The sequence below is a fragment of the Dermacentor albipictus genome, chromosome 6 (assembly GCF_038994185.2).
Source record: "Dermacentor albipictus isolate Rhodes 1998 colony chromosome 6, USDA_Dalb.pri_finalv2, whole genome shotgun sequence".
Taxonomy (NCBI): Eukaryota; Metazoa; Arthropoda; class Arachnida; order Ixodida; family Ixodidae; genus Dermacentor; species Dermacentor albipictus.
In genome coordinates this window covers 117165974-117192936 of record NC_091826.1, presented here as the reverse complement: position 1 = coordinate 117192936, position 26963 = coordinate 117165974, and the positions used below count along the sequence as shown (strand labels likewise).

General features: G+C 47.0%; 1 protein-coding gene across 3 annotated transcripts; it reads right to left on the bottom strand.

Annotated features, from left to right (window-relative positions):
- Window positions 1-321: 321 nt before the first annotated feature.
- Window positions 322-18897, bottom strand: LOC135916265 (ninjurin-1-like). 3 transcript variants are annotated; one of them, XM_065449589.1, is made up of 3 exons: window positions 18703-18897; window positions 17216-17442; window positions 322-853 (listed from the first exon to the last, which is right to left on the bottom strand). In XM_065449589.1, exons 2-3 carry the CDS (start codon window positions 17381-17383, stop codon window positions 635-637), a joined length of 387 nt encoding a protein of 128 aa, XP_065305661.1. In that variant the 5' UTR covers window positions 17384-17442; window positions 18703-18897; the 3' UTR covers window positions 322-634. The 3 variants fall into 3 exon arrangements, with proteins under 3 accessions (XP_065305661.1, XP_065305663.1, XP_065305662.1); XM_065449591.1 differs by having other exon boundaries at window positions 18731-18897; XM_065449590.1 differs by having other exon boundaries at window positions 18603-18718.
- Between the last annotated feature and the right edge of the window lie 8066 nt (window positions 18898-26963).

Here is a 26963-nt window from a genome sequence, read left to right as displayed (position 1 = left end):
GCACGAGCGCTTTTGCATTTCTACCAACACCGCCAGGGCCGGGATGAGGAGCCGCGATGTCGAGCTCAGCAGCGCAGAGCCGTAGCCGCTATCGGCCAGCGTGGCGGGTAACTCTTTAAACATAAAATCACATAAAATATTCATTTACATGCAACAATCCCATCATCGTTTTGGCACCTTCAACAAAACCATAGAGTGTTTTTGTTCATGTATCCAAAGTTTGAACGGCGCATGTTATATTCTATTGAATGTCATTGGTATTGTTGCCATTATTGTCTTTGTGATTAACGAGAATGAATTTTAACAACTGTTCAGAAAGTGTTTAAGTCTAAACGAGACCAGGAGACACTGCTTTATTCCACGTCGTCTCCGCTTTCTCGCCAGCTCCCATGTCTCCAGACGAGGGTTGTCGAGACATTCAGCGACGGACGAGTGGGCCTACGCGGTTCCACCGCTTTAGTCGCGGAAAAGTGCGCTTCTTAATTAAATTCACGAAGAGACTAAATGAAGTCTGCGCGGGATCCTCTCGTGAACAGCAAGATGAAAGAACAGCCGGCGAGTCCATACATGGCGACCAAAACCGATGTAACGACGCCGCAGGGTCGTCCGGGCATGGACGCTGAGCGACCCGAGCTCACTGGGGCCCCGAGGGCTTGGCCAGGTTGGACGGCTGCTGGAGCACCAGGCCGACGGCGCCGTTGCGGCCGTCGAAGGAGGCCACCATTATGTTGACGACCGTGATGCCGAACACGCCCGCGGTGGAGACGTTGTTGAGGATGACGGCGAGCCGGTGGTTCTTCTCGTCGTTAACGTTGATGAAACCCTCCAGGAGGAACACGACGCCCACCATGACCTGCGCATATGCGCGGGGCAATGGCGTGTGTAGGTTCTACAGGCCCGGGTTTTCCTTTTCTTTAGGCAATTCTAGTTTTTCGCCCGCCTTGAAAGGCGAAGAATGCGCAAACAGTTGTCTGCTTATGCGTGCCATATGTCGATACGTAGCTATATGTAGCTATACGTAACTATACGTAACTATATGTATATGTATACATGCCATATGTAAAAATCAGGAGAATAAACTTTGGCGCTGCGTTCGTTCAGCTACCGTTAGAATGATAGTTGGCACGTGGAGGTTTCTGATATTTGCGCTTGGGGGCCTCAGACGTTCATGTCGATTAATTTACTGCGCTTTCTCTGCCTTTACGAGCCTAGGTATCGAAACAATCTTCCTAAACGCGCAAAACCCAAGGACTTCCCGCACATGCAAAATGACTGCGAGTTGTACTTGTAACGCAGGATCTTGTTAGAAATTTTTAATTTGCTCAATTGCAACGGTGTTTTAAGACATTAAGGATCAATGTTAGGCAAATCCATATAGTAACCTTCATTTCCATTCTGGTTGTACTACTTTGATTGCAGGTCCCGCGGTACACACAAGCGTCAGGATTCCCTCTAGTAATTTTGGCAGGAAACAGGATGATCTAGTCCAGTGCATTCATAGCTATGCGATTCTTTTCCACCACTTCATGAACCCCGTGTTGACGTGCCATTCACAGATACCATAATACTGCGTCCGGTCCAGCCACCTGTACCTCGTTGTACATACATATACCACCTACACTGTGAATGCGGGTTTTCGATGGACCTATATCGGCTGAGTGGGGTTTCGGTGAGCGTTTTCGGTGAATTGTAGCGTTCGAGCGATGCTGTCAGTGCGACTAGAGGCGCTCAAAGACATGATACGCGTGTTTTCCGAGTGGCGTGAAAGAATATGTACCAAATTTACATTTACAGAAAGTGAGGGTCATGTTCAGAGGGGCGAGCAAGCAATTTTTCTGAGTATGTGCATTAATTACAGACGTTAGCGGGAGACAGCGTTGTCGAACACAATCATTTTCATTACCCAAAAAGAAATAATAGGCAGCAGTTGGCGCGGAAGGCTGTGGTGTACATGTGCATGTGCGCGCTCCGACCATACTAGTGACGTATGTTCCATCGTGTCATGACCGGTTTTGTTTGCACATCATCAGTGGGATGTGAATGCGGCTTCTTCGACCATTAAGAGGACCACTAAACATTCGTGAATATTTGCGACCGTTGCAAGAAACGGGCTGCTGCGTAGAACAGCTAGCTATGGCGAGCAACGATGCTAGGCCTGACTCTTAAAGTGGGCGTCTTGCAGACGTCGGCGCATGTGTTGCGTCAAATCCAGCAGCTCCTTGGGAAACTTCTGACTCAGACGCCCATGCTAGTGACTGCGGACGGGCGTCACAATGTCTACCTTCTCCGCGCTCGCTGACGACATCGCCGCGAAGTAAGGGCTCGTCGAGCTCAATCAAATGGCAAGTCTGCCGGAATCGAGCGAAGTGTATAAGCTCAAGGTCGCGAAAGTATAAAATATCGCAGTTTCGCCCCAAACATGAAGCAACGATTGCAATTTCGTTTTATTGGACATCAAAGGCTTCATCACTGTCTTGCTGTGGTTTGACTAAAGACTAATTTATGGTCTGTGAAGTAGCTGCTCGTAGTTAGAACTTCGGTTACTGTAATGTTGAGACTCAGCCTGATGCCTGCAGCGAAGAGTTATCACGCTCGCACCGGCGCGTGCTTCTTCAATGGCGAAACTGAGTGACCAAGCGCCGGCGAAGAAGCTGTTAAGGATCGTTTATAGTCGGACGGTGTCAGTGCTCGGGCCAGCGTCGCTCGACGCGCAGTGCGTCGGAGCGCATTGGCTGCGTCCGATTAGGTTTGTTGCGTCGAACCATAGGTCGAACAATAGACGTTGTTGTTCTCGCCAACGTGACGTAACGTGTGCGCACGCTCAGGCTACGTCGGACTATATTTAACGCTTTATACACGTTTGCCTAACCACATGGTACACAGTGGCGAGGCTCGAGCGAAGGTAGCTGCGACACCTCTATGCAGCCCATCACGTGGCGTCACGTCAGACCTTCACACTTGCGCGCCGCCGGCTCAAGATCAAACTCGAGCAGACATCGACCTTGGGAGTAGTACCTCGAGAAGTAGAGCTTTCGCTCATTGTTTTGTCAATAATGTAAGACCTGGTAGGAGCAACTTTAGTGATACAATAGTGCGCAAAATAACCCGCATATATCGCATGTCTATAGCATGGCATGGCATATGCCATACATATACCTGAATATAATGGAACCTCTTGGTGACGACGACGGCAATAACTCGCTTGGAGTGTCCATAGAGTTATTATCGCACTATAAGAGAGAATGAGAAAGAAATGCCTGAAATGGTCGCAGCCATTGATAACTGCAAACGTCCATGAGGAGCCGACAATCTCTGTTCTGGTGAATGGTGCACAGATCCCCCTAATCAAGTCAAAATTTGTCGTTCACATAAGGAAAGTAGCAGCCAGCCGAAACTGCAATGAACAGATCCACGGTATATGTGGAACTTGTGAAACAATGTGCGAGGTCGATGCGCACTTAGGCGGTCTTCAAATGCGTGAGGATGCACGTAGTTGCCGACGATGCCTTCACAGTGCCTGATTGTATCGTGAGAACAGACATGATTAACTCACCGATTCCTGTGCTTCCGAAAAAAGAAGGCACCATCAATCAGGCTGCTGTAGGAATGCGATTCCCGTTACTCATTGAGGTCAATATTAAAAGCCACTATAAATGAGTTGCTTTGCCAGTCAACGAGAAGGCAAAGCTTGGCGCAATGTGTTGGTGCAGTGAAGTTCGGTGCAACACGGTGCAGTGGCTTACAGCGGTTTCGAATTGTGTGGAACCAAACGGTCGTACGCTTTACTCTAGAGCAAATGAGATCGACTGCTTGTGTGAATTGAAAGATGAGAAGACAAGCCTGACAGCCACGGTACATTGCAGTCAGACATCACCATAGAGAAAGGTCACGTAGTCAGGCGTGAGGATCGTGTTGAGCTTGAGTATCCCGGCGGGTCAGCGTCTCCTCTGCAAGCGGTCAACTTCATTGAGCAAGTAGTAAGAGCACTATCACCATTAAAGGCTGAGGGCATCAAGCTTGGGACGTCTCTGAAAGAAGCACATAAGGAAGCGCTGTGTGAGTTCTTGAAACGAAACCGGAAGGGCTTTGCAGTGCATTCCAAGGAACCAGGATTCACGTATGTGACAACCATAGTCATTCAGAAAAAACCGGGACGTACACCAGTGATTCGGCCCCCTTACAGAGCTCCATGGGCCGAAAGGCAAGTCCTTCGACAAATCACCGACACACTTAAGGCTTGTGACCTGATCCGACACAGTGAGTCTGGAAACAACAGTCCATTCAGTTTAGTAAAAAACGACTGATATAGGATCGTAGTGTACCATCCCCGCTTGAACATGCCAACGGTGGGAGACTGCGTTCCGCTGCCGATAATTGATGACGTGATCGATCGTCATGCACGAAACAACTTCTTCAGCGTGAAGGACATAGTGCATGGTTACACTTTCATATTCCTATGAAAGAGCTATTCATGCAGAAAGAAACGTACTGCTTTGAACAATGCAAATAGTTTTTTAAATAATGACCCACTTCATTACCAAAGAATGATTTCCAAGGCACTTGGTCCACTTGGGTCGAGTGCGGCAACATGTTACTTGGACGATGTACTTGTTCCGGATCGACTGGCTGGCCATGTTGGCCACAATACTACAGGTGTTTGGTGCCATCTCCGAGGCAAGATCCCATTACGTCTGTCCACGTGTACAATTGCAAAAACACAAGTTTTGTGCTCACAACCAAAGGAATCAAGCCAGATACACGAAAGTTGGCCGCCCTCACTGGAGTGCCATTGCCATCCAATGTGAGTGACATGAGAATTTGGCAGGTAACTTCCAGTGGTTTGTACTGACGAGCGTTTCGCTAGACTAGCAAGCTTTGCCAGGCGCTTCTTGCCGGTATATGCAATCATTCAAGCCCACTGCGGCGTCTTCTCAAGACTCACACAGACTTCAAGTGGTCCGAAGATGCTATCATGCCTTCAACGAGCTGAAAAGCAAATTTGCGTTAGAATCCATTTTACAATTCTTGTGAACTGAAAAGCATACTGATGCGAGTCCTAAAGGTGTGCTTCAACAGAAAGATTACAGTAGTGCGTGGCATCGATGGGCACTGTGCCAGTCGATGAGCATGTGAAATAAAGTAGAAGTATCACTAAAGCCCACTTAAACTTCTGGATGTTGTGAAGTGACAGGAAAGATTAGACGATTTCTATTGGAATTTAAGTTCACCAGAGTGGCAAACTGCAGTGCTACAGTTCATCAAAACACTTGCAAGTCTGTGAAATTAAAATTTTCAATGTGGTCTGGCCAACTAAATGAGTATGACTGCACAATTAGGCAGCAATGAGATACGCAAATGATGCATAATGATGCTCTGGACCAGGCACCGAATAATGAGCATGAAGAAGAGCTAAAAAGTTTGACCCTGTGGAACACCCCGAGTTGTGTTCATGTCCCGCTGTGCCTGCAGAAGACAAAGTTAGCATAATCCAGATGCAAAAATATATTGCGCAAGGAAATTGACGTCCTACTAAATCCACTAGCTGAACGAGCAGCAAAAAAACAAGGTAATGGTAAAAGCTTCAAGCTAATGAATTCCCTACTTTTCTATGGCTATCAAGATGGTGGCCCGAAGAGAGAGCTATTCGTATATTGGCGAAGAGCTTCAGCAAGTTCATTGTGGTAAAGTGCCATGTCTTTGGTGAATATTTTGCTACGGACAAGATTGCTTCACAGATCAGTATAAGTTTTGGTTCCCCAAAAAAGTCGCACTTTCTTCTAAGAGGTGAAGCATCGGTTGGGATAGCAAATTAGTGAACAGGTATACAAAGTAATTATACTAGTTTTATGAGCCGTATAAACTTGTAAACACATGCAGTGTAACTAAAGTAACAAGCATGATGTAAAGCGCGCACAAGCATAGATCAACATATGTAACACGATGACTGCGGAGACTGTTTATCAAAACACTCAAGTAAGGAAGTGCGGAAGCAAGAGCGAGTAAATTGAGCTTTGTGCGGCCTCTCGCTTCAACACGAACTAAGCGACGAGAACACCACGCGGTGCGCCTAGATGCGTAGGCTGTGTATCTACCTAGATCGCATTCAAGATAGGGGCCACGCGGCCACACCGTACACAGCAGCCGTACACCCTGGAGTGAGAAGATGCACAAGCAGCAGCAGCGAGCGAATTGACCTTCGTGCTACGCCTCGCATCAACACGAACGACACCGTGAAAACACAGCGCATGGCGAGCTCTGTTCCCACAGCAGATGGCTTTCAAGTCATCGCAGTAGAACGCGCTCCTCCCTCCCTAGCCTCTCCCTGGAGCCTTGTGCGCGACGGAAGATAGCAGGCTTTCTCCTCGCTTACCTCCCTTCCGTGCGCGAGATTGAGCCCCTTGCACGCTTTCACTCGCGCATACAGCACATGGCACGCGGCGACGATTTTGTCGCCCTTGGACTTCATACCGAACCTCGAGGCAACGGCAACGCTGACGACATATGTGCGCTGGTGTGTCGATATATTTGTAAAATAGTAAAATGACCTCCTACGTGATGTAACATATACGACAGGGCATGGAATGCTTATTCCTCAACACGCTTGAACGCAAACACTAAGGACATCTCAAACCGATTCCGTCAGGGCTGAGGCCATCGTTCACCTGGACCGCCTATGGTCATACATCAAGAGCTGTCTCAGCAGTCAATATTAGTCCTCGTTGACAATCTGCATAGGTTTGTGCACTTTCGTGCTTTCCCCAGCTCTGAAGTCACGTATGTGGTAATTTATTGACGAGTATGAAGCTCCTCGCAAGATAGTCTAGGACCATGGCTCTTTCTTCAGCACTAAACTGTTTGAAGAGTATTGTGGCTCGCGAGGAATCAAGATCACATTGGCATCAACGCCCCGCCCATACGCAAATGGGCAGTTGGAACGCACCAACATAGTTTTAGCAACAGCGATATTGAGTTCCATAGAGTACGTGACCCGTAGGGACTGGGATACACACTTGCACTAGGTTCTGTTTATTCTAAAGCCATCAGTCAGCAAAATGACGAAAAATTAAGCTTTGAACTACTCTACGGCTATATGCCAGAGCAAGATGCCAGACTAGCTATTCAGTTCGCTGACTCGCATCCGTAGAATGTGAGACAGTTAACTTGCGATGCTTACGAGAAGAAGCTAAGAAAGTTTTCGAGCAAGCACTTAAGCGAAACATCGTCAGCCTGGTTACGCCCACTGCAGGGCAAAGGCCTCTCCCATATTTCAACAACAACCCCGGTCATGTACTAATTGTGGCCATGTCGTCCCTGCAAACTTCTTAATCTCATCCGCCCACCTAACTTTCTGCCATTCCCGGCTACACTTCCCTTCTCTTGGAATCCAGTCCGTAACCCTTAATGACCATCAGTTATCTTCCCTCCTCATTACATGTCCTGCCCATGCCCATTTGTTTTTCTTGATTTCGACTAAGATGTCATTAACTCGCGTTTGTTCCCTCACCCAATCTGCTCTTTTCTTATCCCTTAACGTTACACTCATCATTCTTCTTTCCATAGCTCGTTGCATCGTCTTCAAATGACATTATACTGACATTGACATTGACATTGACATTGACCAACTGACATTGACTTATACATTATGTCTTCATGACAAATGACATTATAAAACCCTTTTCGTAAGCCTCTAGGTTTCTGCCCCGTAGGTGAGTACTGGTCAAACACAGCTATTATAGACTTTTCTCTTAAGGGATAATGGCAGCCTGCTGTTCATGATCTGAGAATGCCTGCCAAACGCACCTCAGTCCATTCTTATTCTTCTGATTATTTACGTCTCATGATCCGGATCCGCCGTCACTAGCTGCCCTAAGTAAATCTATTCCCTTACCTCTTCCACTACCTCGCTGCCTATTGTAAATTGCTGCTTTCTTCCGAGACTGATAAACATGACTGTTTTCTGCAGATTAATGTTTAGACCCACTCTTCTGCTTTGCCTCTCCAGGTCAGTGAGCATGCATTGCAATTGGTCCCCTGAGTTACTAAGCAAGGCAATATCAACAGCGAATCGCAAGTTACTAAGGTATTCTCCATTAACTTTTATCCCCAATTCTTCCCAATCCAGGTCTCTGAATACCTCCTGTAAACAAGCTCTGAATAGCATCGGAGAGATCGTATCTCCCTGCCTGACGCCTTTCTTTATTGGGATTTTGTTGCTTTCTTTATGGAGGAATACGGTGGCTGTGGAGCCGCTATAGATATATTTCAGTATTTTTACATACGGCACGTCTACACCCTGATTCCGTAATGCATCCATGACTGCTGAGGTTTCGACAGAATCAAACGCTTTCTCATAATCGCCAAGCGAAACAGCCAATACTAAAATATCACGGCCCTTGTGTTGTGCCTTAGGTACTTCCTGCTGATAAGTACGGACTCATTGACGTAAACTTCCGTGTCGAGAATGCCTGCCTGTATTCCACGACAGCAAATGCATGTCCGTTGAAACTATTTCGCAATGTGACTGAGGATTAGGTCGACAGGAATGAGGACACCACGACTCAACAGCTCTAGAACTACCTCGGCCAGCACAAAGTTAGTGACGACGAACGAGATCAAGACATCTTCAAGACTATGTTACTGTCTGACTGAAGGCAGCTAACGCTATCATCATCATTTTTGAAAAAGCAACGAGGGGCCGTGGTTTGCGCTTGAACGAAAGACTGATGTGCGTGTGCGTGTGTGTGAGTGCGTGCGTGTGCCCTACCATACCCGTGATCTCTCCGCGTCATTAATCATTTGCTCCACAGGTTTACGTAAGGGCCAAGTGAAATTGCTAAACCTTAGTTTTCTCCCTGTTTAAAGGCGTTATAGAGGTCCCAAATATATATATATATATATATATATATATATATATATATATATATATACAGTAAAAGCTCGTTAATTCGAACCGCAAGGGGAAGCCGCTTCAGTTCGAATTAACGAAAGTTCGAACTAACGAAAGTGAAGGAGGGCAACAGTACACTGCGATTTGGAAGCAGTAGGGCATGTCAGAAATTTGGCGTGTCAGAAAGTGATGGCGTGTGCCGCGGGCACACGCCATCTTCAAGTCGAAGCTCTGGGTCCGACTGTGCCACACCACCGATGTCCACTCAAACGAACGTTAGCCGAGGCTTAACACCATCACAATGAATTGCGACGGCCGATACCCCCTAAGCTGAAAACAGAGGTGCACAACCGATGAAGACTGCTGAGACAAAGACGCTGAACATGTGAAGGTGGCGAAAGCCCTGATTCGTTGGTTCTTGATTGCAAGCGCAGCTGCGACGTACTTGATTCGCTGTGTTTTGGAGCTTGCCGTGCCATCTCCGCACAACATTAGCAGCTGTGCAAGATTTGGAAAGCCTCCGAGCTTCGCAACGGGCAAGAAGTCTCGGAGGTTACGTAGAACGGAGAGGCGGCAGCCGCCGCTGCCTTCTGGCTGACACCGCGTCGATTAGATTTTTTCCGATTTTGCCTTCTCTCGCCGTTCTCTCCGTTTCGGAGGCAATACAGCCTTGTGTGTAGGCAGTAGGCGCGTTTCTCTGGCCGTGTGCCAGGCGAGCGTAGTTCGAATTATCCGTGAGGGAACCTTCTCGCGTTCGAATTAACGGACTTTTTTATACATAGACTTCTGTGGAGCTTGGCCGGACCAAATCGTACAGTTCGAATTATCCATAAATTCGAATTATTGAAGTTCGAATTAACGAGCTTTCACTGTATATATATATGTGTGTGTGTGTGTGTGTGTGTGTGTGTGTGTGTGTGTGTGTGTGTGTGTGTGTGTGTGTGTGTGTGTGTGTGTGTGTGTGTGTGTGTGTGTGTGTGTGTGTGTGTGTGTGTGTGTGTGTGTGTGTGTGTGTGTGTGTGTGTGTGTGTGTGTGTGTGTGTGTGTGTGTGTGTGTGTGTGTGTGTGTGTGTGCAATGTTTACTAGGTACTGTTCTGCGCTTATGGATATGGGACGTATATATATTTAGCAAATGTCGAAAGCGTTATACATGGGCAGCGATTCAAACGGATGAGTCATGTGCGGGCATGGCCTTCAAGTGCGTGTTTGAACAGCAGGATTCTTGAGTTTCTTATGCAGCGTACTGCTTGACAGAAACCGCTTTGCTGGAAATTGGACTGCAATTATGCAAGATTTCATATGTCTGCGGTCTTATTTATTGCAAATTCAATTGCCCAATCATTTACCTTCATCCTGACATCAGCTAGTCCTTTGGTTAGCTTCGTTTGCTGAAGAACTATTTGGATTTCTGGGTTTGATCTCCGGACCAGAGGTGTTGTTCTAGACACTCAGAATCCACCATATTTTCCAATTCGCCATATTTTAAGAGCTTATTGGCTCGAAACCCCGTCATTACAGAATGAATTACGGAACCAATATGTAGTAACAGCGATATGGAGGAGCCCAATATGGAGTAACAATGTCCAGCTTGAATAGTGTGCCAGGATATATTTGCTTTTAACAGTGAACTTCCGCTCCAAAATACTTGAGGATTCTGTTGTGTATGCGCATTCAGTTTCTAAACCGCCTCATATCTCCCTTTTACCAGTGTGTACATCGGCATCACCCGATGTCATGACGTCATTCATGACACGAAAGAATAAAATCTACAAGTGAGTATCGTGCCACACGATTGAAGCCAAACGAGTCAGCCCTGTAAGTACTCTTCACGTGAAAGCACGCGGTAGGGTTCAGTTCTCTTGACCCGCAGCCATTACCTATGATACAGCAGCCGAACAAGTGCCCATGGGTTAGACGTTACTGGAAACCCAACAATCTCAGCCAATACGCTGTCTCAGAGGTCACGTGTTTGGCTGATTTTTCGAGGAAAAGCGAAAGGAATGGCGTCACGGAGAGTTGGTTTGCCAAGGCTGGTGGCATGACTTGATGCCCCCTCCTAGTTTATTTCTTCCTTCTTGGCTATTTATGCCATTAAATTCTCGTCCATTATGCATTTCCACCGGGAACTTGCGTGTCGCCTCCACCTCTCCCAAGTTTCGCGCCACCATTTGTTTCGGTCGCTCGCTACCTGGCCCCTTCGCCTCGTGTTCTTGAAACTGAACAGACTCATTCCATAGCCTCCTGTTTCCTTCAGCTAGATGCCGGCTTTTCACAACGTAGCATTTCAGCATTCTTCTTTATCATCAGCCTGCTTTACGTTAACAGCAGAAAGAACGCAATCGCAATACGATTAATCACAATTTACTCCTCTCTTACATCAGTCGACTTCGTATCCTATGCCTGCAAATTTCATTATCTGATCACACCACCCACACCGCCACACCCAACCCACCCTATGCGTGTTGAATGTTTATAGCCCTCCCAATGCTCGACACCACCGCTTTGAGAACATGCTTGCCCAGGCCAAAGCTAGCGCCAATAAACAGCCGCTAGTCGTAACGGGCGACTTCAATGCCCCCCATCAAATGTGGGGCCACTCCGCATCCACTCCTAAGGGAAGAGCTCTATGGCAGCACATACAAAATCAAGGTTTCACCATCTACAATGACTTCACTCTTCCTACCCGGCTAGGAAATAGCGTCAGTAGGGATACATCCCCCGACCTCACCTTAACTCACCGCATCACTCAGGCGACGTGGCAAAACCTTCAAAACAACTTGGGAAGCGACCATTACATCCTTGAACTCCGTGTAGATTTTAAGCACAGACCGTTAGCCACGAAACCACTAAGGCTTACGAATTAGACAGAATTCAGAAAATCTCGCTGCAACACTAATGAAGAAACCATTACCGACATTGATCAATGGGCGAACGCCTTGCAAGCAGACGTAGAGGCCCATACCACCACTCTCCCGCTAGACACACCCTTGGCCACAATTGACTCCAAGCTACTACACATGTGGGAAGTGAAGCAAGCTTTACTTCGGAAATGGCTAACAGCACGTTACAATCGTAAACTCCGAATCCGAATCGCCAAATTAGACTATCAGATCCAACAATATGCTATCAAATTGGCGGCGCAGCAATGGACTCAGGTTTGCGAAGGAGCGCATGGTACTCTCAGCACTAAAAAGACCTGGCAACTGCTCCGGCACCTGCTTGACCCCACCACGTCTAAGACGCACAACAACCACCAGATGAATAAACTGCTGCATGAACATACAGCCGACCTGCCGACCATGTTCAGCAACCTGGCTTCCAAACATATGCCCCCTTCTACGCAAATACCCATGCCTGACTATGCTGGTGAACCCAATGAGGAGCTTTGCAGCCCCATCACAGAAGCGGAGGTTCGACATGCCCTCAACCAAGTGCGAACCACCACGGCACCAGGCCCAGACTCTGTGACTAATAAAACGCTTCGAAACCTCGATGAGCTATCCATAAGCAAACTCACCGAGTATTACAACCACTGTCTCGAAGAGGGAGAGATACCCCAACAATGGAAAGCAGCCAAAGTGATCTTCATTCCAAAGCCGAATAAGCCAATTCACATTGATAACTTCCGTCCAATTTCTCTGACTTCATGCATAGGGAAGATCTTGGAGCACGTAATCCACCTACGCCTCTCCAAATACATCGAACATAATCACTTGTTCCCTTCGGAAATGACAGGCTTCTTCAAATCTCTTTCTTGTCAGGATGTCATGTTAAGGCTCAAAGAAGACATTATCGAACCGAGCGACGCACGTGACACACAAGCGTTGCTCGGCCTCGACCTCAAAGGCGCCTTCAACAACGTGTCCCACTTGGCCATACTACGCGAACTTAGCAGCATAAACTGCGGGGAGCGAATCTACAGCTATATACGCAGCTTCCTCACGAAGCGCACTGCGACGCTACAATTAGGCAGCGAACAATCTGGCCAAATAAGTTTAGGAAGCACTGGCACGCCCCAAGGGGCAGTACTTTCTCCCCTCCTCTTCAATTTGGCTATGCGACCTTTAGCTTTCACTCTCAAGAAGATTCCTGACCTCCGATTCACACTGTACGCGGATGATATTACGCTGTGGATGACCGGAGGTTCTGACGGGCACATCCAAGACACCCTCCAAGCCGCAATTGATCAGGTCGAGCAAGTGGGTCACGAGTTGAATCTCAGGTGCTCCCCCACCAAATCACAGCTTCTCCTTCTACGCCCCACAAGACGCTTCAGGAGTTCACCCCCGAATATCCAACTCACGATTGAAGGGCACCCTATACCCCAAGTAGACAGGATAAGGGTCCTAGGATTACACCTCCAATGCAACCGAGCAAATCAGCATACCTTGCAAACACTACAAACAACGGTAGATAATACGCTGCGCCTGATAGGGACAATCTCCAACAAACACGGAGGGCTTCGAGAGAAGGAACTAATTCAGCTAATCAAGGCTTTTGTCTTAAGCAAAATCACCTTCGCACTACCGTATCTCTCACTCTCTAGGCAGGAAGAGGATACTGTGAATTGCTTGATTCGCAAGATACACAAAGTCGCTCTTGGTGTGCCAATTAGAGCATCCACACAAAGGGTGATGGCCACCGCCACACTAAATACCCTTCAAGAATTAACCGAAGCCCATCTATCATCACAATACCATAGACTCACCACAACTGAAGCTGGGCGCGAGATCCTGAGACAACTTCATCGTGCTCCACCATTCAACGAGAGCAGGCGACATCAACTTCCTCCGAACATACATGGCCAATACCACATCCAGCCCCTACCCAGAAACATGCACCCCGAATTTCATGTCAAACGCCGCAAACATCGAGCCAAGGCGCTACAACGCAGCTATGGACAGGCTGAAGGAGTGCACTATGTGGACGCTGCAGCCTACACCCCTAACCATCGTTATGCTGTAGCGGTCGTAGACAACCAGGGCAATACTGTTTGTTCAGCATCAGTCAAGACCACCTCGGCGGGTGACGCGGAAGAGGCCGCCATTGCACTTGCATCGGGGCTACCCGATTGCGACGTCATTATTAGTGACTCTAAGACTGCTATCCGGAACTTCAGTAGCGGCTACATTAACAACCTCGCGCACTCTCTGCTTGTAGCTCACCCACCAGAAAAGGACATCGCTCTCGTATGGGCTCCAGCCACGGAGCAAGAAATATAGGAGTGGAAACTCCGCTGTTTGCGGCGACCAGAAAAGGTCACAAGCCCGCGGATATATTTTCATGCTGGCGGCACCTGGCGGCATGGGAAGAAATTACCGCTGTTTCGGTTGCCAGGGCAACCGGTCGAGTGTTGCTCCCGTTCGGCCGCGCGCGCCTGACTTCTACTGAGGGCACTCTAGCGCGCTTCTTTACCGCTTGTAGCCCGAAAAGCAACTGCTGCTACGCTTCAGCCATTTGAGCACAGTAAAAAATAAAACGCGTTTTCCATGACAGCTATAAGATGATACGTAGCTTCTGGTTGTAGCCAGGGCTATCTTGCTCCGTGGCGGGCGGTTTTCGGCTTTTTGCGCTTGCGAAACTGATGGCTATCTCGTTCCTAATCGCTCAAAGGGCGACCGCTTGTTTCTCGCTCTAGTGCTCACAGGGGTGCGCTTAGGAAGGATGCCGCCGTGCATGTGTTTCCGTTCCTTTTCTTTTTTATAAGACTCGCGAAAACTAGTTGCCCTAGCTGCTTGGCGATAAGAGGAAGATTAGCGGAAGTTTGCCACACGTGTTGCTTTTTTTGATGGGCACACAACAAAACAGTTTTCTTGAGTGCGCGCACCTACACAGTTCGGTTACGGCGTGCCCGCTGAAGCAAACACCCGTGTCGTCTGCTTGTCGTCTGCTTTGAGCGGGTGCCGCCGGAGTGAGCGCCGGGCGCTGCTTTTTTTTTTTCCGCTGCTGCTTCTACGACGCGCCGCATGGTGCCGCCACTGCATAGGGTAGCGTCGGCGCATGCAACAATTGTGACTTTATCTGGTCGCCCGCGCTCGCTCGCGCTGACGGGAGTTTCACCTCCTATATGTCTTACTCCGTGGCTCCAGCACATCAAGGACTCCATGGCAACGAAATGGCACATGCCGCTGCTCGAGGATTCACGGACCGAGTGGCCGCAAATATGGGCCTAACTCTAAAACCCAATGACTCCCAACAACACAACAATAAAGACACACTCATCACATTCCATGAAATTTGCACACATTACAGAAACCAACGCCTATTGTATCCACCTCTCTCTGTGTCTAGAACGCGCCAAAGAGAGATACTGTGGCGACAACTACAAACTCGCACTTTTCTTACCCCGCGCACTTTGCACTTATTCTTTCCCGCCACATACCCGACACCCAAGTGTCGATTTTGCCCTGTCCCCATACCAGATCTCTCCCATATCATGTGGCAATGCCCCATCAAAACTCCCCCTCGCGAGCTCAAACCATTAATTAGTAGCGAGGAGCTGTGGGAGACTGCCCTGCGCAGCTCCGATCCCACCCTACAGGACCGAGTCCTGAGGTGGGCTGAGGAGGTAGCGGAGGCCTACCACGACTGGTAGACGGACTTCTAGCCACATAATGTGGTGATGGACGCCTGCTGGGATTGGACTACTTAGACCTCCCTCTCTCCCCCCGGCTCCTCCCCTTTCTTAAAAGGGGAATAAAGTTCATTCATTCATTCATTCATTCATCACACCACCCAATTTCCTGTCTACTTCAACTACGTTTCGCTTCTCCTGAGACGAATGTTGTAAACCAACGGTTCTACTTTGCGCATTGCACAACGTAGCCAACTCCCATTCTACCTGTGGATCGGAACCATGACGCCTTCTACACCAACTTTATATCATAGTACGCTTGCCTGGTCTTTTAACGTTACACGTTTTATTGTCTGTTCCATTCAATTTCCATCATGTCAAATAAAATCAATTTTCATTTATTCTCCAAGGGACTAAAGGGGGAGTCGGGAAAAAGTTGGTTCTTGCAATATTATCCTGCAAGTTTAAGTTACAAGAGCTGGTACAGAGATCGAAATATTAGTTTAGAGCGCCCTTCTCATTGTCAAAGCAGCTGCCACAGAATGAGGCGACAGAGTAGGCAAAGAGTAACTTAAATGCAGCCGCACAGGCTCCTACTAGCCAATTTTGCACAAGGCGCCATCGCTGTACACAGTATATAGCTGAGCTGAACTCAGGTTCCACGTAGGCCGGTTCGGGCACTGACGAGAACTATGTTGATTTTGGGCTCTTCACGTGTGCGTCTCAATGTGAGGCAATATAGGCACAGTCACCTCGGCTTCAAAACTACAAAGAAACCAAGTGGATGCATTGTCGCATTCCTCGCACACCGTCTACGTGGTGTTCAAATTCAAATACCGTGAGGCTCTTTGATTATGCGTCCCTGATTGTCCCGGACTGCCCGAGGTAGCATTTTCAGCCAATGAGCATTGTGTATGCAGCGTTTCGGGCAGTACTGGATAGACAAGGACGACAAGTCTAAGAGGCCCAGTGACCGCTGCATCTGCGTAGCAGAAGCTAATCTCGAAGGACATATTTTTGCTGATTGCATACGCAGGAAGCCATTGCGGATGCGGATGAGCGCCATGGACGCCATGTTTTGGTCGCCACTTATCCATTCGGCAGCGGAGCAAAGAAAGCGTTGTACCTCCCGCTGCCGGCAAGAATGCCACGCGCACGCGCACTGGCGTTTCGGTTCAATGCTTTGAGTGCAATGTGTTAGGATATGCCGCAGTGAATGGAGTGAACTGTGCAACTTCAGCTAAAGGTCTCCTATGGGCCACCAGCGCAGTCCAAACCCTCGGCTCACCTGTTCTAGAAAGCGTTTTGACTTCTGTCTATACTGCTAGCATGACCGTGTTCGCGCACTATTCTTACTAATACAAGGCAAATTACTGAAGATTAAAATCCGCGAAAAACACAAAGCCCAATAGCAAACTGCTTCATGTCCGAGTTTGTATATGCTTAGACACACCCGCCGCAGAGAGGACACATAAGCGGGAAAACACACTGACGACAATACAGGTGGCAATGTGTCTTCTTTTTTTTTGTGCTTGTCCTCTTTTCGGCAAGTATGTGTTTCAGTCCACAATTAAGAATACGACAAGATGAGGCTTTGTTTCGTCGTCTTCTTGCTTGTGTGCGTTTCGTTTTTACGGTTTTCTTATTAAATCATGTACTAACCAACTGTCCAAACTCTCGAACTGTCGAAGCTCTCGGCGTGCGCATGCGCACTGCGGCTGTCCGCCGGAAGCGTGCGTATATGTGTACGTACCTGCAGCCCTATGGAGAGGCTAAGGAGCACCAACAGCAGGGTGTAGAATTCTTGCTGGGCGCCCCGTTGGATGACGCTCTTGAGCTGCGCGGTGTTGGCCGTGAGCAGGGCCACGTCCAGCAAGCCCTGCGCCACGGTCTTCTTGGTGGCGTACTGGTTGGTGTTCATGCTGATGTGCAGTCGACCTGTCTCGTTTCACTGGACGTGGCTGCTGGTGGTGACCAGGCCTGCGCAATGCGTGGGATACGTTAGTTCCTGAAGACAAGGACCAGTGTACGAAAGTGTTTTTTCTTCGCTATTGCGCCGACGCACAGAGCGCCCTTCGGGCCGTACCACGCACGCAGGTCGTTTCAATACACTTCGCATGTTACTGAAGCAGCGTACTTACATCTGACACGCACACGCATACATATAAAGGGCATACACAGGCGCTGGACTGCAACTTCGCATGTGCCAGTATATTGTGAAAGCAAATAGGGAATCTCTTCCCTCTTATTGTAGGGACTGCCAGCTGACTGTGATGGTCCAGTTCAAGATGGGCTAGGAAGGGAGCAGGTTACCTCTGTCCTAATATATTTACTTACTATACTTAGTATGGCTTAACGCCTCAATTCAAGGCAGCTAGGATCTAATAAACGCCGTGGTAGAGGGCGACCGGATCGATTTCGGCAAACGGATTTCTTGAACGTGCATTCATATCGCGGTACGTGAGTTTTTCTGCATTCTGCTCCAACAAGATTGCAGTCGCAGTGGCAGGGAATCCGACCCGTGACCTTGTGCGCAGCATCAGAGCGCCGTACCTGCTGAGCTGCCCCACAAGACGAACCCGCGAATACACGCAAAGTGCCTCGAGTGCGGCAATTTTTCGTGTATTCGCGGCCTTCTTTCACGTTCGAAAAAAACGTTTACGTAGCACGTATTGAGCAAGAGAAAGCTAAATCCGGAGTTTTTCATGTTGCTCTACATTTTTCTCATTGGCACTTTTCATCTAACTATAATAATTGAGTAGTTCAATAAAATAATTAAGACTAATTATGTAATAAGGTGGAATGAAATAAATAATCTCAGTATCTCCGAGCTACAGCAAACAACTGTACCTTGGTTCTGTCAAGCTACGGTGCACTTGCATATTTTTAAAGTTTGGCTAAAGATATTTGGAACATACTGAATTATTTTTAGACGATCAAATTCATTAGTATACCCGAGCTTATGCATTAACTTCGCAATATCTGAGCTTTGTTATACCGACCACGCCATGACATGCCAACCTTACACCTACCGCTTTCACCACCGCGGCAAGAAAAGCGTTGCAGAAGTACCTTTAACAAATTCGCTGTACAAGGCAGAAGTTGTTATTGCTGCTGAACCGCTAAGACTAATGACTTACGTAGTTTGCTGATTAGAGACCGCGCTGGCAAATCACCCATCTATTCTGGACGGCCCAACTCATTGCTGCATATGTACAATCAGTGCGCGGCAACTGTTACCTTGACCGGAAGGCCCACCCTCTCGAACCTTAGCAGGGCCTATAACAGCAGGTTTCAGGTGACCTGTCTTGAGCGTCGGGGATGTTCGCCGGAATTAATACTTCAGGTACTGCTTTCAGACCGGGCAGTGGCTTTTGCGTAGGAAGAACCTGCAAGCTCCAATGCCGTTGGATGCAAGCAAGCGCCTCTTCTTCTTCTGCAACTGCTATATAGATGTAGACGTAGACCCTTGTAGCATGCTGGCACGTACCCACTCTGGTGACTTGGCCAAGAATCGGGTAGGTCAAAATAAAGTACAAAATAAGAGGTCAAAATTTTACAGTGGATAAGTTTTAGAGTCGAAAGATAGAGACGGAAGAGCCTGCAAAATAAAACCATTCACATTCAATTTGGGAAAAAGAAAAGGAGGCTTGAAATTTTGTATTCAGAGTTTAAGTCACATTGATTCTAAAAAGAAATCGTGGATGGCAGCGCTGACCTTCCAGTTGCTATGGCCAAATGTAGAGGCGCCCAAAGATAGTTCATTCGGAACAGTTAAATGTAATCCAAAAACACAGAGTGGTGTTTCTAGGGTTAGTTTTCGTATGCTAATAAACAATCGACCAGAAATAAAAAAGGTTATATGTTCTCTGCTACCCTACACACATGACTAATCGGCGCGGGTGCTAGAGCAGTCATGTGTAAATAAAAATTTAAAAAATGTATGCGACAGTGAAGCCTACTAATAGCTACTTCATTTTTTCTGAATTGGCATAGATTACTTTTCGATACCTACCATAAGTGTTTAAAATCCGAGGAATCTGTTATAGAAGGTTCCAAGAATTCTCGCAGCATCATTTGCCTCCGAAATCATGCAGCTATGACCAAAGGTGATGCAGGGAGGATTTGAATGGCTGGGTCAACTATCGATGCCTTCGCCAATGAATCTGCCGTTTCATTTAGAACTAGGCCCCGGTACCCAGAATAAACGGATATTAGATAAGTGTTGAAGTACGAATGATTTAAACACTCGTGGGACCTGAGATTCATTACGTGCTGTGAGTGAACCACACAAGGAGAATGAATCAGTTACAATGACTACATAATCTACTGATGGGCTTAACTTACGAAGGGCCAGTACTACCATTCAAAATTCAGCAAGAAAGATTGGTACAAAGTCTGGAAGCCGCAGGGAAACTGACCAATCGAGAATAGGGCTGAATATAACAATGCCACATTTTTCTTCGTTCTGCGTGGCATCAGTTGCTATGAGATTTGTTTGTAATTTCATTAAATAATCCTGCAAAGTAGCATTTAACATTCGGTCTGGTAGGTGTTTTGACAAAGAAAGACGCACACCGACCAAGTAAAACTTATTTAAAAAACAATACGTTTCAGCTTCCATAAGGAAGTCTTGCTCACAATCGACCGGTTGTGAACAAGGCTTCCGTATGGAAGCCGAAACGTTTTGTTTTTAAATAAGTTTTACTTGGTTGGTGTACGTCTTTGTCATGTCTCATCTCGACCAGACAGGCTTCCGTTGAACTCTCGATTACAGGTAGGTGTTTTGCCTTGCTTGGAAAAATATCGTCAAATTATGTGTGCAGAGTATTTACTCCGTAGCAAATGGGCTTTACCTCTCTGAGTCTAATGTTCAACAGATCGAGAAACGTTCGCACAAAAATAACTTTAGGTGTATGCAATCGTTGACAATGTACATCGAAAAACATACTAGGCTGAGAAATGAACACTGCCTGGCAACGTCTTATTGATGATTCATACGCCTTTAAGAACGTTTGTATAGCAAGTGCACGAAACCGCGTTACAAGAGAAGCAATTGTTGATTCGATACGCAAAACAGTATTTGCCCAAATTTAGGCAGTCCTGAACACAGTCTTAATGCCTGCTTTTCCAGAAGAACAAGGGGGCGAAGCGTATAGGTAGGTGCCTCAAAGTATACCTCATACCCGAATTCTAGGACAGACTCTACATTGATATGGTAGATGAATAACAAGGTGGCCCGACTCATCCCTCATCGATTGTTGCCCATCCTACATAAGCCCACGGCTCTGACGCCCTTTGCTGCGATGAAATTTATGTGCGCACACCATGAAAGAGAGCTATCATATATAACACCAAGGCGCTTGACAGTATCTACATGAAGAATGATATCGAGCTGGTACGACAGAGATATACGTACTGGGTGCTTCCGAGGAAATACGAGTAATTAGTGTTTGTTCACGTGTAGAGCCAGACGAAAGGTATTTATCCAACCTTTTAGAATAAATACATGAGCAGTATCAGAAGCACAAGGTACGGAAATTATCAGAAGTGTTGAATGATTATTTTTAAAGTAAGAATGGTATTTGAATATACAAGACTCTTTAGTGGAGGTCAAGCAAGTCAATGTAAGTAGAATACTGTGCAAATGTATGCTAGTAATGGGATAAGAAACAATGGGTTAAGAAATGCGTTGCTCTTCTGCAAAACAAAAGCTGATGATTGTCATTACATGAGCCACTTTAGCATCATGAAAGTGCTGCTTCATAAATTCAGAAACAAACCCGTAAAATGAACTACGCAAAAATAAAAAAGAACAACTTAATGATACTCTCTCCACACTGGGATAAATAAAAAGAAACGGATCACATCTAATGTGAACATACCAGACACCTTGTGAAACTCTAAAGGAAGAATTCAATTTCGAGCTATGGCACTTGCTGCATAGATGTGGGGGGCCTTGCACCAATAGTGACAGTTACCACTGCATTTAGACATTGAAATCATTCATGCAGACGAGGACCATTCTTTATATTTTTGGCTACCACTCCAAATGCCTACACCATGTGTTACAATGCTTCACGCAGCCATGCTAAGGAATTCACAGCAACACCTGCAGGTAAAAAGGAAAAGCAGTCAAAGTGCCAGTGCATTCTGGACAGTATCTTTGAAAACATTTAGGCAAGAACAGCGGAAAGCTGACTTAAGAACTGCATTTTTTCCATAATTTCCCATTTGCATGACCCTTTCTTTTTGCTTCGACAGTGCCTACAGCCACAGCAGCTGCCTCATGCAGACTCCGCAAGCCAAGACACCATGAAGGCAAATGCAGGTAAGAGGCAAGAAGCAATAGCACTGGTATTGACATTCATCCTATTTCTTTCTTTTTCTTATGTTCAGGCAACCAGCACACCTCGAACAGCCATCTTGACTGTGGGTGTGTCACCCTAGTCGCTAAGCAAGCATTTGAGGGAAAGCGATAGGCATTGTAAACAGCCACTTCTCCATGTAAACGATACTCTTTCTCTCAGATGGCTCCTACGCCTCGCCATGCCAGCTCAATTGTGCAGACTCCACCAACAAAGATGCTGAGGAGGCATGTGTAGGTCAGAGGCAAGAAACAGTGGCATTGGTGTTGATATTCACCCAATTTCTTTCTTTTTCTTACACTGAGAGAGCCAGCACACTTCGAACAGCCCCCTTGACTGCGGGTGTGTAAACAGATTCCTGTTGTACATATGGTCATAATAAACTTCAGTAAACTTGAACTTGATAGTAAATTTGAAGGCAAATGGTACATTGATGTACTGCTTTTTTGAACATTTAGTGTACACATACAATATATGACATAGTAGTTCTGCGGAAACCCGCAAGGTGGAGAGAAGTAATCAATAAAGGGAAAATCAGACATCCACTCGTTCGTAGCAATTGCTACAAAGGAAACCCATACAGGTTCCTCGAAGGAAAAGCCTCAAAGTTGAAGAAAAATTCGTCCTGGTCCGGCACTCAAACCCGGAACCACCGCCTTTCCGCGGCAGCCGCTCTACCATCTGAGCTAACAAGGCGGCTAGCAGATGGCAGGGCGGAGTTGAATTTGTCGACAACACAAAGCAAAGGCAAGTGTTTGACATAGTAGTTCTGCGGAAACCCGCAAGGTGGAGAGAAGTAATTAATGAAGGGAAAATTACTTCTCTCCACCTTGCGGGTTTCCGCAGAACTACTATGTCAAACACTTGGCTTTGCTTCGTGTTGTCGACAAATTCGACTTCGCCCTGCCATCTGCTAGCCGCCTGATTAGCTCAGATGGTAGAGCGGCTGCCCCGGAAAGGCGGTGGTCCCGGGTTCGAGTCCCGGACCAGGATGAATTTTTCTTCAACTTTGAGGCTTTTCCTTCGAGGAACCCGTATGGGTTTCCTTTGTAACAATTGCTACGAACGGGTAGATGTCTGATTTTCCCTTTATTACATACAATATATGTTATACTTTATAGTGCTACAGAGCTTATTTTGAAGCTTCCCTCTATATCTTTCCCTTTTAATTAACTATGTGTTTTATGGCCCTCAATGAAAGGAAGTGTATGTATGCATATAGAAAAAAGGGGGTACGTGCGTGTGTATGTGGGGGGGGGAGGTATAGGATTAGGGTGGCACGAAAAAACGTACCAAGACCGTCCTCTAGAACCATTCTTTAAGGCACCGTGACAAAGCGTATTATGCATAAATTTCATACAACTAACTCTGATATTACGCGATCTACGTATGCCATGACACGCATTCGCGACTGCACCTAATGCCCTCCGTATAATTGTGGTTAACCGTGCTCACTGCTCTAAAGCAAAAGAAAGATCATGGGCGCAGGTGCCTTAATATATATCGACCTTGCGAGGCACCGCTGCGCGTACCAGGGGAGCTGTCCGTGCGAACAATCCCTGGCACACACCTGCCTCGGCGGAGCCGTACCGTTCTGCTTCGAGCTTTCATCCCCCTATTGTACCTAGGGTCCCTGGAGATCCTGCGCCACCTGCTTTATTATAATCTCACGTGCTCTCCTGAGACTTCCCTTTGTCGGTTACATGTGCCCTACAGCCGGATCAGCACTTGCAAAAAAAAACGATCTATCATCGCGACAAGCTGAGGACCCCGCAACGCAGAAAGCGCCCAGCGGCTTCTGCAACATACCGCGCCCGTGGGACGAGAATGACTGAACGCCAACGAGGAAGCTGACCACAACTTCGAGTTCCTGACTCGTAACCTCATCGAGTGACACTCCTGCAACAGGCGTGACCACTGAAAACCGCATACCGCCGGAAACTTCAACAGGATCATCCTTCGGTTGCATACCTGCCACCTGCACGGTCAAAATCGATCACACCCACGCCATCCCACAACAAAGGATAAAGAACCAACTTACAAAGTCCAAACACACCGCTGCAGGCACACCTCGTCAACACACTACAAGCGAGACGCTGCTACTTGGGCTACGCTGCTAACTGCTAGAAGCTATACGTTGCCAGATCAAAACTGACTACTGTCACCAAGTCTAGCAATCGTCTCAGGAGCTGGCAACCTCAGCGTGTAGCAAAATCGCGGTGCTCTTGCGGTTCCCGATTTCAATGCATGGGCCCTATGAGTAGCTTGTACTCTAGAGTCAGTACAGTACTCTATGTCACGACCTACTGAACTCCAGATCTGCACAGATCTCCCTGCTCCAGCACACCTGGTCTAGTTCGTGCCTTTTGCCGCATAGACAGAGCGTACGAGCAGAGTGGCGCTAGTTATAAGCTGTTCGCTGTCGTCTGCTTCTGCCATTTGCTCAGTGCTTGTGCTGCCATTGCAGCAGGCACAAAGCGCTCGTATTGGTTGCAACCTAATAAATTCACAGATATAAAAAGAAAACAAAAATTTGCAAATGCTTTGCGTTTGAATAATGAAATTAGAGGAGGAGGACCGGTGCAAGAAAGGTAGGTGGCAGCTGCAATGCTAGACGGCATAAATTTTCCTTTCCTAACCTCCGTAATAGACTAGAAAAATTGTGTTACAGGATTCATACGATAACCTAGCTTTTTTGAGTTGATTACAGACAGCGCAATTTTCTAGCTGACATTAGGATTTGCTGTTGTGTGCCATAGGGAAAGGCAGATGATCTGGTAAAATTATTAATTAGTAAGTCCTGCGCCCGATGTGTGCAAGAGGTTGATCGAGTCTGTTTCAAAGAAAGGTGAGCATAGCTTGTTTTTATTGTTGTTGGATGTCTAGCTCAGTTGAACGCTTGAAAAGCCAATCCCAGTGCTTTAAAACGTACTGCACTGCAGGCCTTGTATCACGGAACTCTTTTCAAGCTGCAAAACTAGCTTTTCTGCGTGGTATAGCGGCAGAAAAATGGTGGAGCGAAAGATAAGTACGCAGTGAAGCTGTATGCGTAATTCTCTTTTTGAACTCACGATGCATTGACGAACAACTTTTAAGAGTTAAAATGAGTGATAATCCTTTTGTCGTCGAACGTTACGGTGGTTTCCAGTTTCTAAAGAGCACAGAAGCAAACTTTACAACGTGTACAATGAAACTGTTGAGTACTTTGCGAACTATATAAACAATGTGACTTATAATGATGTGCAACATCCGTGCGGTTTGCTACTGCCTGAAAAAGGCAATAGCAGCGGCTAATAAACGCTATTTTAGAGAGCAGCGGACTACACGCACCGAGATTTTTCAGATTTTGGCAGTCAACCTTAGTAGCCAAGTGGCCGATCAAAGCCTTGTGACGTCCCTGTCATTGTGTTCGCAAAAATCATCGACTAGGCAAGCAGTTCGCCACAACAAACAGTCGCCGTGCTAACTACAGCGCCGCCCCAGTCAACCGTAGAGTAGCAGACGAACAGGTTATAAAAGCAAGACCAATGGCCAACGGTTGAACGAGAGCGGGCACAAGTGGGCGCAGGTGACTCCCATAGAAGCCGGATATATGTGCAGGTCTGGGAGCTCCAGTATGTGATGGTCGCGACAGTCGACCACGAAGCGAGCGAGACGGCGAGCGAGGAGGCTCGCCGCCGTCTCGAGGAGGCTCGCCGCGAAGAGGCTCGCCCGAGGCCTAGCGGATTGTGCGGTAGGCCTCGAAAGTACGCTACGGCAGGGGATGCTCGCCAAGCGAGAAATTAGGCACGCTCTGCGAAGCGGCTGGAGCAAGAAGTTCAACCGCGAGAGCTGATTTCCCCTGCTGAGAGGATGCCACGTAATTTCGTTCGGCTTGTGTTACACATTTGTAGCACTTACTGGCCGCAAGCGTGCGGCACCTTTAGGTAGCGCCTTAGGTGCTCGCATGGGTCGTTGAAGAGGTCCTCCTGAAGCGACACGCGTGTACTTCACACTGCTGCTCGTTATGTCTTGCAAGAAGTCTGACCCCTCCGATCGTATAACCTATAATGCACTATCAGGTGTGCAGAAGGCGTTCGCCTTCACGTGTTACAGGAGTGTCTAATGCTGCTGAACTTTTGAGCACCCCAGCCTGAATGCAATTTCACATTGGCTAAGAAGCCTTCTCTTATTAATAATATTTATAACGCGAACTTGTACGGCTCTTTCTACTTTTACGAAATTTGGTGTTAGGTTTGACGTCGTCTAAGGTATAACCCTCTCCCGGTGTTTTAGGTATCGGTATAATTTTTGCAATTTACCTTTCTGGTGGAATCCAAGCCCCTCTGATACAATAATTTATGAGGCTGAGTAGTTCTTACGACTGTTTATATAAAACTTTAACTTGTCCGAAGTGACTCCATCAGGGCCTAAAGCTACAGTCGCAATTTTCCATAAGACATCTGACAATGCATCCACAGATAGCTCCGTACAATCCTCATCAATAGGGGAAATTAACGTAGGGGTAGGAACATTAGAAGAAAGGCAATGCTCCAGCCCTTTAGCAATAACTTCCAATGACTCCATCATGTCTTGTGCGTATTAAACAGCGGATTCGATGTCTACGAGCAACGGAATCATTTTGTTATATCTAAGGAGCCCAAATAGCGCGCGTTTCTTATTTGGTTTGGCAAAAAATCAAAATGCTTTATGTCGTATTCATATTTTGCTGTTGGTACAGCCCGTTTAAGTATAGCCGCAACAAATTTACAATCTGACCAATTTTTTGGGCATTGGTTGTGTAACAATTTCTTCCAGGCAGCTTTTTTTTTCTATAATCCCCGCGAGCAGATTTCATTCCACTAGCGCGAGGAGGATTTAGTTTTCACTTAGTGAATCTGAAATTCAGCTTTCTTACGGTCCTCTAAGAGTGAACAAATGCTTAATGCTTTTTGCTTAGAATTTGCTTCAGATAGGGTAGCCAACGGTGACTGCAAATGGCTTTGAAATTTACTGTTTTCGTGTATGTTCTGCCTGAGACACAAAGTTTGTTCCATGGCACATAAGCTAAAAAGTTACCGCAGTGGGCAGTTACAGTGTTTGCTTTGTGGACAATTCTGATTGATACTAATGTAAATAATCCACCACCTTTTG

What these genes read in the sequence shown, in the direction of transcription:
- LOC135916265 (XM_065449589.1), bottom strand. Translation starts at nt 17,383, where the DNA reads ATGAACACCAACCAGTACGCCACCAAGAAGACCGTGGCGCAGGGCTTG. An exon ending in GCCTCTCCATAGGGCTGCAG is followed by an intron (nt 854 to 17,215) that starts GTACGTACACAT and finishes GCATATGCGCAG; the next exon opens with GTCATGGTGGGCGTCGTGTT.